This window comes from Schistocerca piceifrons, chromosome 7 (assembly GCF_021461385.2).
Source record: "Schistocerca piceifrons isolate TAMUIC-IGC-003096 chromosome 7, iqSchPice1.1, whole genome shotgun sequence".
Taxonomy (NCBI): Eukaryota; Metazoa; Arthropoda; class Insecta; order Orthoptera; family Acrididae; genus Schistocerca; species Schistocerca piceifrons.
This window is the reverse complement of record NC_060144.1, coordinates 581,480,785-581,492,875: the sequence shown is the minus strand read 5'-3', so window position 1 is coordinate 581,492,875 and position 12,091 is coordinate 581,480,785. Positions and strand designations below refer to the sequence as shown.

The 12,091-nt window shown below is 46.6% G+C and overlaps 1 protein-coding gene across 1 annotated transcript in view; it reads right to left on the bottom strand.

Annotated features, from left to right (window-relative positions):
- Positions 1–12,091, bottom strand: part of LOC124709096 (myrosinase 1-like) — a 243,696-nt gene that overhangs the window by 201,100 nt on the left and 30,505 nt on the right. Inside the window, exon 3 of the mRNA XM_047240744.1 lies at positions 7,155–7,307. Coding sequence (XP_047096700.1) covers positions 7,155–7,307 — 153 coding nt within the window. The remainder of the gene's footprint in view (positions 1–7,154; positions 7,308–12,091) is intronic.

Here is a 12,091-nt window from a genome sequence, read left to right as displayed (position 1 = left end):
ATGTGCTCTCAGTTACACTAAAAATCACATTATAAATTTAAATTTTTAAAACTAATATGAATAAATAAAAAAGCTCACCAGTCAGCAAAGTTTGCGCGTGGCTTTGACGGCAGAAAACTCGTCGATCATATCTTCGTAGTTCAGACGATTATCAGTTTGGATGTCGGCTTCGATGAAAAGAATGGACAAGGCGTTCAATCTCTCCTCGGACAACGTAGAACGTAGGTACGATTTCAGTCTTTTAACAACCGAAAACGAGCGTTCTGCTGAACAATTTGTAAGTGCCATGCATAGAAATATTCTAAGAGCAATGTCAACATTCGGAAACACGGACTATAACGTCTCTTTTCGTAAAAATTTACTCATTTCGACTGGTATATCACTACTCTCAGAAGATTTCAAAAGTTCCGCGAAATGTACACATTCACTATGGAAGGAAGGCTTTAAATCTGTGTCGTATTATCCTTGGTGGTTTGCTGCACATTCAGCAATATCGTCAGGTGAAAAGTTTTTAAGGTTACTGAAAACTGTGAAGGAGTCCAACACTGTTCCATAGCTTTCCTTCCTCCTCACTAATTCGGTGCACAAGTTGTCGAGTACTGGGAAAAACGTTTCGACTCTAAATTTTTCCCTTCCAGTCAGAAAAACTTCTTCAGAATCTGCTTCCTCGTCATCATGAAGTTTGCGTTTTTTTGATCTTTTATAGGTGTATTCATAGCCTATATCAGTCACAATCTCCATGGATTTATTTTTATAATAATCGAACATGCCACGAATAGATGCAGTAAATCCTACAAGTGATTCACATAATTCATGCACTATTTTAGTATCAATATTTACACTTTGCAATTTCAGATTTATACTATTAAATCTATGGAGTATGTGCCGTCCAAACTGTCATCGTGAATACTGTTTCTAGTCTACTAAGTTGATTCAATAAAGCTGAAGGCTCATTTCGCCCAAGTGGTTTTTCAAACGTATTATGACAATACGTGTGAGGACCTTTGTAAGCCACCCCCCCCCCCCCCCTCACCCCCCCCCCCCCCGGCCAGATTTCGTATAGACTTACACACGCTTTCTCTTTTGCTGACCAACGAGTCTTTGATAAACTTTTTACCGTTTTGTTTCCTGGTTTCATGAAAGAAAGAAGTTCATCCCAGCGCTGTGTAGATGCAGAGAAAAAATTATAGAGGTTTTTCACTACACTGAAAAATGAACATGCTTAGCGACAACAGCTTGCAGCTTTAGTGCAGGCTAAATTCAAAGAATGTGCTGCACAAGGCACATAATGCGCTTTAGGATTTCGTTCTTTAATGCGTGCCTGCAAACCAATGTAGGTTCCTGAGATATGGCTTGCGTTCTCATATGACTGACCTCTACAGTCAGTAATATCAATGGAATTTGTAGACAGGACTGTTAGTACGGCCTGAACTAAATTTTCGGCCTTGTGTACCGGGTTTGGTAAGAACAGAAGGAAACGTTCAACAGGTTCACCATTCTCGTTCACATACCTTAGTATGAAAGATAATTGATCAATATGTGAAATGTCCGCAGTACAATCAACTATTATAGAAAAATATTTGGCCTGTTTTATTTCACTTACGATAATTATTTTTATTCGTTCAGAAAGAAGTTCTAGTATTTCATCACAGATTATTGACGAAAGATAACTTGTACGTCCCTGCCCTGGATTTCCGTATAGTTCAATGCGCTCTGCGAGGAAAGGATCAAACTCGGCTATAAGTTCCAGAGACATCGTAAATTGACCATTATGTAATGAATGGAATCTTCCAAAGTGTCCACGTAGGGGAAGTCCACGACTTGTTAGCTTCTTCACTACTGCAAGCACTCCTTTAAATACACTGCGCCAGTACATTTTTCTGTCGGAATTTTTGTGATCAAGTGAATTCTCATGACGAGATAAAACGTTAGAAATATTTTTCCAATCTGCAATACCATTGGTAGCAATCACGGCCTTACCTCCGAACAATTTACATGTTGCACAAAAGAAAGCAGCATCGGTGCTACAGGAGTATACTAGAAAATCACACAAAGTTGATTCACCATTTAAAAGTTTACGGTAAAATACATTTTTCTTCAAATATCTGGTTTTATCACTTATTGATCTTCCTGAATTAGAAAAATCACAGTTACAATTTTGATTAGAGGACACGTTTACTGCCTCAAATTTCCCACGGGAGAGGCGGCTGTGCTGTTGACTCTAATTGGATGGGTCGTATTTTCGGAGGCGGAGAAGGAAATACGCAATTAAAACATCATGCAGCAGTCACATGAACAGTGCATGGTATCTGTATATTATATATACGAGGTTTGGAACTTTAATGGTGGCAACTATTTAATTACAACTCGTATAAAATAGATCCGTGTTTTAAAGTTATCCTGTCGTTCATAGTAATCACCAGCATTGTGTATAACCCGTTGCCAGCGATGTGAAAGCCGTAGGATACTCTTAGCAGTGCCAGTTGTGTTGACAGTTCGAGCGGCGCAGTCTATTGCCAGACGAATTTGTAGCAGTTCTGAAGCGAATGCCGTGAAGTGTTTCCTTCAGTTTAGAAATCGAGTTGAACTCACGAGGGCTTACGTCAGGGGAGTGCAGTAGTTGGTATAGCACTTAGCAGCCCCGTCAGTCAAACGAATCAGTAACAGCTTGCACTGTACGTGCCTGAGCATTGTCCTGCAAAATGATGGTCAGGTCATGCAGAAGGTGTCATCACTTCTGTCTCTATGCTGTTCATTTTTGGAACACAACCTACGACCAGCTTAGAGACAGAAGTGATGACACTGCGTTCATTAAGCAATTTCGAAACTACGTGGTTTCGAAATAAGTCGGGGAAAGTGTTGTGGCTGGAGGATAGTACATCTATGAAGATATGATATCTCCTGGCCGATTTTTCAATCTAGTGACTGATTTTATATTCACATGAGGAACCGCCACAAGCACTTTCCCGCCTTTTCTTCTCTTTTTGTTGAGAGACTTGAGGTCGTGTTGAGAGACTTGTATACTTTTAGAGCTAGTTACATAATTTATTGACGTTTAAGTCATAATTCATCGGTTGTGTACCTTCTTGTACTTCTAAAGGCAAGGAGGACTCCTACCATCGAACACGTGATGTTTGTAAATGGACTGAGTTTCTTTAATAACTCAACAATTTTCCCTCTCTCGAAACCGGAAATTTGTGTATTTGCCAATAGCTTCTATTTCAAAATGTTTTTAAGTTGTAACTGTGATTTTTTTGACGATACTTTCTAATTGGATTTCACTTATTGATTATCTGTGTATAGTGGAGCAATAATGTGACACACAGATTCTTAAATACACTATTCACAAGATCTTCTCGATTGCAGCACTTTTAAATTTGAATAGAATATTTGTTCTTGGGTACATAAATTGTACCTTGGAAGAGTTTCTCACAATTGGGGAAAACTCACTTTTCTGGAGTAATTTTTAGAATTTCAGAAAAAGACTGCGGCACACGTAACACACGTAAAGTGAATGCTATCATTTCAAAGTTTAGTAAGAAAATATATTAAACTTCCGTTACATGGTTGGCTAGAGAGGAAAGTCCAAATGTGAACCTGTATTCTATTTGGGTAAACAAGCTATATAGGAATGCAAGAGGTCAGTAAGAAATAAACAAAAATGACAGTTTCCGTAACAAAGATATATTTCTGACATAAAGTGAAACATATTTTCTGCAACAATTTTAGTGATCAAACAAAATAACGATAGCTTTTGCAGTCTCTTTCAGTTTCCGTTGTGGAAATGTCACATACGTTTAAAACTCTGATAAATAATTTCTAGTTTACAGTTAATTGTAGCTGCTTCTATTAAATGTTGATTTGCAGCAACAGAAGTATCACAACAGTGTCACATCACGTTTTCGTATGTGAAAATACATCTAAAAAGGAAGATGTCTACAATTTTGCGACATGTTGTGAATAGTGTATCACTAACAGGCAGTAACACAGTGTCACGAGTCCACAAACACACACACGCGCACATACACACACACACACACACACACACACACACACACACACACACAAACACACACACACATGTGCGCGAGCGCACATTATCCACGGTGTCGTGTGGTGGGATCACAATGAGTGACAACAGCCTGAGACCACTGGATGAGCTTCACAGACCCAAATAATTACGTTCGTAAGATCACACGCGAGCGTAAATGCAGTGTCAGATCCAGACGGGTTAATTGTGTGACGTACTTGTTTGTTACATCAGCGTGCTGAATCGTCGTTTCCTGTAAGTTTAATGACCTCTGATATACAAATGAATAGCCTCTTACAAAGTTCAGGGCGAACAGCGAGCGCTAGGTAGAGATGCTACAACAATTTCCAAACATTACACCAGAAGGTTATGTGCAGTACACTTGGCTTCTACGCTCCAACATATACGGCCGGCTGTGCAGTGATTTTCTTAGATTAGTGTTTTCATGGACATGTGGTTCACGGGATTTCGGAGTGGTTGTCTTCCCCTCGGTCCTTCGATTGGTCCTCAACTAGTTTTTTTCTTGTGAGGATATATTAAGGAAACTGCTGGTACAATTCAAACTAAAACCACTGCCGACTTGAAGAGAGAAATTCAGCGTTGTGCTATTTCGATTCCTCATTAAATGTTGCAATACATGTTTAAGGACTTGCAAAGTCGTATTCAATGATGTGAGTTGCAAAATGGAGGCCATTTCTACAAGTTTTGCAATATATCCGTTTTCCCCTTTGGATGTTGTTACTTTTTGAACTCTCTGTAGCTGCAATGTTGACTTTCTCCTGCACAATACCGATGCGCTCTTTAAGTTTTTCGTTTATCCATACGATGTGAAATCGTTCCATTGCTATAGCAATATTCACAGAAGAATATCATGAGGATACTGCACTGATATCACTATAAAATCGGACTTCATTGTTCCTAGTAACTAGCCGACGGACAGATTTTTCTGACGCCCCGTGTACTGTAGGAAGAAGGACTCGCATTTCCCGCGGCGCATTTCGAACAGGCCTCGGTGGAGAAAGCTGAAAATTCATTCGTGCGCATTTGATGTCTTTCTGATTGATTCTAAGCCATTAAGTACACTGTTTTGCATCCATATTATCTGGCGTTTCTGGGTCAGCTACATGCTGAGGTTTTGGAGGTTGCATCTTCGACGTACTGTGTTGAAAATTGTCTTTGTACCGACGTGCCTGGTTTAGTAACTTACACTTCGGACAGACACTATCTTGAGGAATACTGTATGATGCATGAATTTCATATTAATTTGATATTTAACATGTCTTTAGACTTTAATACTGGTTTCCTGTGTATTATCTAATGAATCGAGAAGCGAGAGAGAAATCATTGAGTTCCTTTGGCGCACTGCCATTTCTCGCTTTGAGATTATATTCCAGAAATAGAATAATTTTATTAAGGTTGTTGACGTATAATGAACTCCCTCTGTTAACTATCTTGTCGCCCGAAACAGGATACAGGCCTCATGAAAACTATTGTCGGGCCAGAATGTTGTGAAGTGGGGACGTGAGAAAGCTTTTCACTTTCTCAAAGCCACTACTGTCCCAGTAGTCGAGTTTCTGGCGCCTAGTTTACCGCTCGTAGTGAAAAGTAATACCTCTAACATCTGGCGTTTCGTTAGGATCTGACCAGACTACATTTAAGACGTCAGGACCTCAGCGCCGTCAGACGTCTGGCTATGCTGAGACTTTCAAGGCTTTTCAGATTCAGCTAATCTGTACAGCGTGTATCTTTGCCAGTTGACGTTTAGTCCAGTTTATCGTTCGCTCTCGCATCATTACGGGCTCCACATTTATTTGCAAGTTTCGCCTTCAGACATCGCTCAGACACTGCTCTCGCCCAGTGACAAAGCGACAGAGCATTAAGGAACCAATTACTGGCACTTGAGGCTACTTTAATATTCATTACTCTGTAGGTACTTCAGGCGGCTGCCACTTATGTTTGTAAAGCTGCAGTCTAACTGTACGTGATGCTCCTGGAAGTACGTTGCCGAGTACTGTTTAGTCTCATCTCCATCCGCAACATCTTCTATCGGATTCGCCATCAATGCTATTAGTAATACTGCGGCTAATTACCTCTGCCAGTAATAAGAAAGTTCTTCAGTCCGCGTTGTAAGCAGAGCAGTTTTGTTTGCTGCTCCGGTAAGTTAACACGGACAGGGGGCGGTAATACAGCCTTCACGTCAGCACTTCACACACTGCGTTGTGTATTCTGATGGCGCCGCTGCACTCAACTCTACTTATCTGAAAGGAACGCAGGAACTTTTTCTACGTCGGCGCAGGAACTGATCTGCTGGAGGTGAAGTTATTGCGCTGTGAAGTCGGAAGGCAGAACCCTGCACCACGGGGTCGGAATCCACATCCGTAGCACGTCTTAGCCCCGGTGATCACTCCTCTAGCAACTGTCGTGAGAGCGAGTTGGCTCCCTCAGCCAGCCGTATTACAGTGGCATTCGAATACGTCTGCACAAGGGAACTCAAACGGGTAAACTCGTCTCACGATTGCGGCGCTCGACTAGTTCGTAAATGTGGCCTGAGGATGGTTCAAATAGTAGGTGGTTTCTTGATGAATGGGAGAATCTACGTCAATGAGCCACCCCGTCAACTTCTTCGTGCCATACACACTTGAGCGACTAGTGCGTGAAACACCTATTAGGTCTGTATTATTAGGAACGTGTGCAAGTATTGGGGCGAAGTATTTTTAACCCAGTTTGCCATTTGCAGCGCACAGTGGCGAAACGGCGCAGCATGGGAAGACTGTGACCACATGGTCCCGCCGGCCACAGCTGGGATCACTTTGCCCGTCAGTCGCAGCTCACTCGGGGTGTGCAGGAACAGAGTGCCGGCTGGTTCTCCAGCGCTGAGGCGGCGCTACCTCCAAGGCCGGGCGGCGATTCGCAGCGCCGCAAGCCCCAGCGGCAGCAGGGAGGCGGCTGTAGCGGGGGCGGAGGCGGCCACGTGGGCGGCGGCGGCGGCGGCGGCTGCTCGGGGGCGGCAGCGGCGCAGGCGCAGCGGCGGCAACAGCAGCAGCCGCGGCGCCGCCCCCGGGCCGCAGCCCGCCGCCCACGCCAGCAGCGCCGGCTCGCCCTCGGCGTCCACGTCGAGCAGCGCGAGGCGCGGGTCGGGCGGGCAGCCCGCCGCCCCCGCCGCCCCCTCCAGCGTCAGCCTGGCGCGCCGCAGCCGCAGCACCGCCCCCTCCGCCACGTACCGGCCGGACGCCACTGCGCGCCACGAGGGACCCGGCGCCGGGCATCGCACCTCCAGCTGCAAACAACAACGCCATACAGCTGCCTCTCTCCAATGCGTACCAAATCTAGAGCTACATGATTATAGCTACATGATTACTCTGCAATTCACAGTTAAGTGACCAGCAGAGGGTTCATCGAAACTCATTCGAGCTATTTCTCTACCGTTTCACTGTCGAACAGAGAACAGAATCATTCGATGTCGACGTCTTCCTAAGAAGGAGAGAGCAAAAAAAAGAGAAACTTGGTGATTCGGATGTCATGAGTAGAGCCAGCCTCAACGAAAAACGCCTTTGCTTTAATGATTGCCACCCCAATTCGCGTATCATATCCGTCTCACTCTTTCTCCTATTTCTGGGTGATATAAAACAAGCTGCCCTTCTTTGAACTTGTTTGGTCACCTCTATCAATTCAATCTCGTGCGAACGCCACAGCGCAAAGCAGTACTCAAGAAGAGGGTGGACAAGCGCAGTGTAAGAAGACTTTAGTAAATCTGTTACATTTCCAATTTAAGTTACTCGTAATTGTAATCCCTAGGAGCTTAGTTGAGTTTTCAGCCCTTAGATTTGTATGGTATATCGTGTAATTGAAATTTGAAGGAGTCTTTTTAGTGCTGATGTCGATGACTCCACATTTTTCTTCATGTATTGTCAATTGCCCCTTTTCGCACCATATAGATACCTTGTCTAAATGATTTTACATTGAGTTTTGCTCCACTAATGCCTTTACATAACGGTAAATGACAGCATCATCTCCAAACAATCTAAAAGGGCTGATCGGATTGTCTCCTAAATCGTTTATGTAGATCATGAACAACAGAGGGCCTATAACATTTCCTTGGGGAACACCAGATGTTACTCCTGTTTTAGTCGATGACTTTCAGTTAATTATTGCGACGGTAGATATTACTCCTGTTTTAGTCGACGACTTTCCGTCTATTATTATGAACTGTGACCTTTCTGGAAGGAAATCACGAACCCAGTGGCACAATTGAAACGATACTCTGTAGGCACACTATTTAATTACATGTCGTTTGTGAGGAACGATGAATAAAACGTTCTCGGTTTTCCAGCCGCGTCAATTCGAATAAAATCCTCGAGCTTTCGATGGCCATCTCCGCCATCTTCGTCAGGAGTTCACTGACTGCCGGGGCTGCTACGGTTTCTCGCTTATATAGGCACGATGACATCATCAGCAGCCAATCAGATCGATCCAATGTAACGCACGCGCGTTAGTCGACCCGGGCAGCTAGCAGAGCTATCGCCCGTGGCAGCACCAGTGACGTCAGGTGGCGCCAGGGGCAGGCACCACGTTTGAAACTACCGCTCCCACGTTGCGCATCTATCTCTGCTTTCTTTCCGTGTCCATTGGATCGATCTGATTGGCTGCTGCTGGTGTCATCACGGCAATATAAGCGAGAAACCGTAGCAGCCCCGGAACTCCACTCCAGATGCTATCCTTTCCTCCCCTAACCTCCTCGGCCGCATAACGGTCGACGTCCTGGAGCCTATTGGTAGCGACCGTCTCCCTGTCCTCCTCACCGTTTCAGACGGTCGTCGCCCCCACCCCGACCCTCGTAATGACCCTCCCCCAAAGTACGTCCATGACTATTCCCGTGCCAATTGGAATACCTACCGGGATACCTGCTCCACCCAGGTCGATAGCCACCCCTTCACCTACCACCACCCTGAAGATGTAACCCATGCCGCCTCCTTTCTCCAGCAGACCTTGTCTGAGGCCGTGGAGGCCCACATCCCTACTGTCGCCATCCATCCCCACCGTCCTACCCCACCCCCACAGGCCGTCCTCCTCCTCCGTGAATCCCGCCGTCTCTACCGTGCCTTCCTCCGCACGCGTGACCCGGACACACTCCGACACCACCGGCAACTCCAGCGACACATTCCAAATTTGCTCGCGGATAAGAAACGCCGGGACTGGCGACAGACATGCACCCGTTTAAATGCTATCCTACCTATAAACTCGTCCAAGTTCTGGTGAGCCTTCCGTCACCTTACCGGAACTAAACCCTCCCCCTACTATCCTCTTCTCCATGATGATCACCCCTTCCCTGACACCCTTGCCTCTTACCTCTCCGATGTCTTCTCCATCCCCGATGATCCCCAGTTCGATTACTCCCTCTTCCCGGATGTCTGCGATCGAACTGACACCTCTGTCCCTCCCCTCGCACCTGGTTTCCAGTACTTGGACAACATTGCACACACGGAACTCAATGCCCCTATCACTACACAGGATCTCATTGCTACACTCCGCATGAAACACCACTCCTGGTCACGATCGTGTCACCTACCGTCACCTTCGTGAAGCTCCTGTCTCTTTCCTCTCCACCCTGGCCAGGCTCTACAATGTAGTCCTGTCCACCGATTACTACCACGACCTGTGGAAAAACCTCCCGTATCCTGATGTTCCTTAAACCTGGCAAACCGCCGTCCGCCGTCTCCTCCTACCGTCCCATCAGCCTTACCTCGGTCTTCAGCAAGGTCCTGGAATCTATCCTATACCCACCGCATCCACCAGCATCTCCACCAGCCCCGCCTCCATCCCGTTACCCAGTGTGGCTTTCGGCTGTCCTTCTCTTCAGACGACCTTCTCCTTCACCTCACTCATTTCCTTTCCGAACAGCTTAATTCCCGTCGCTCTGCAATCTTCCTCTCCCTGGACCTCAAACGTGCTTATGACCGCATATGGCATTCCGGTCTCCTCTTCAAGCTCCAAACCTTCGCCCTTCCCATTAACTACGTCCGTCTGATCGGCTCCTTTCTCTCCCACCGTCCTTCCTACGTCACCACCCATAACACGGATTCCTACACCTTTTTGCCCTCTGCCGGTGTGCCCCAAGGCTCCATTCTCTCCCCCCTTCTGTACCTTTTATATACGGCGGAAATGCCGCCGCCGTCACCCCCCGTCCACCTTCTCCAGTTTGCCGATGACACCACCTTCCTTGCCCTTGCCCCCACCCTGCAGCGCTCCCAACACCTTCTCCAATCCCATCTTGACCAGTTCACTGCTTGGTGCAACCAGTGGTTGTTCAAGGTCAATCCCTCCAAAACCCAAGCGATCATTGTAGGCAAAACCACCCCTTCCTTCCGCCTCCTTGATTTCTATCTCACCATCTACGGCGGTCCTATCGGCCTCACCCCCACCCTTAAGTACCTTGGCATCACCCTCGACCGTCGACTCTCCTGGACCCCCCATCTCTGGACAATCCAAGCCAAGACACGCTCCCAACTCCGTCTCCTCAAGCTCCTTTCCAGCCGTACGTGGGGTCTGCACCCCTCCACCATCCTCCACACCTATAAATCCCTCATCTGCCCTACCCTCTGTTACACCCATCCTGCCTGGATCTCCGCCCCCCTACCTTTTACAAATCCCTTCAGATCCTTGAACGCCATGCTCTCCGCCTTGCCTATCGCATCCGTCTCCCCTCCCCCATGCGGATCCTGTACGATCTGATTCCGTTCCTCCACCTTCTCCTTTTCCTTGAAAGGATACGGATCCTGTACACCTCCCGCAAACTCGATCCTCCTCACCCACTTGTCTCGCCCATCCTCTCCCATCCCCACCCGCTGCCGCACCTGTATTCCCACGTCCCACCCGGTCTCCATTTCTCCACCCTCCTTACCCTCTCCCAAGGTGGCTTCCACCAGCTCCCTATCCTTGATGATGCCCTCCTCCCCTCCATCTACCCCTCCTACCAACTTTGATCCTCCCTCCCTCTTCCTGTGTTTGCTCCTTTGGGCACCCTCCCTCCCTTCTCTCCCTCTTCCCTCCCTCCACTTCTCCCCACGCCTCCCCCGGGCTTCCCCTCTCCTGTCCCTCTCCTCCTCCCCCCATCTCCTCAGCCATTGGCATCCTTTTTCTCCCCTCTCCCTTACCTCACCCTTCTTCCTCTCTTGGCAGGTCCCCGGACTCGCACACGCTCAGTGGACATTCGCGCGCCGGAGATCATCGCCATCAGTGTCTCATGTGTGCCGTCGTGTTTAGTGTTCAGTGTTCACCGTCACACTCCATCGTTTACCAGTGCCATCGACATCTTCAGTGTTTGTGCTTCGTGTCAACAGTTTGTAGTGTGGATTGTCATCGAGTGTGAACGGCTTCATGTTTTTTATGTTCATGTGTCTACTGTTTTTTCCCCGCCGTTTTGTTCCAACTCATGTGTCTTCTCTGTTTTATCATTGTACTATCTTTGGCTGAAGAGCGGCGTATTGTGCTGCTGCCAGCCTACCTGTTCTACGGGTACTAAAATCATAATAAAGAAACAAAAGCAGCCCCGGCTGTCAGTGAACTCCTGACGACGGTGGTGGAGATGACCATCGAAAGCTCGAGGATTTTATTCGAATTGACGCGGCTGGAGAACCGAAAACGTTTTATTCATGTATGCCGTGGCGAAAGACTGTGAGGAACGATGTAAAAAGTCTTCTGGAAATCCCCTGTTGATAGCACTCATTACTTCGTCAGTCTAAAGAACTAGTTGTGTTTCACAAGAACGGTATTTTCTGAATCAGTGTTTCCTACTTTTTAATAAATCGTTTCCTTCGATGCGATTCATAATGTTCGAGCTTAGTATGTGTTCCAAAATCGTATTGCTGATCGACATGAGTGATGCGGATCTGTAATTCAGCGGATTTCTCCTGTTTACTTTCTTGGGTATTGCTGTGACTTGTGCAACTTTCCAGTCTTTGCGTACGGATCTTTTTACGAGCGAGCGGTTCCACACCTTAGCTAAATATGGTGCTATCGCATCAGCATACTTGAAAGGAACCTGACTGGTATACAATCTCGACC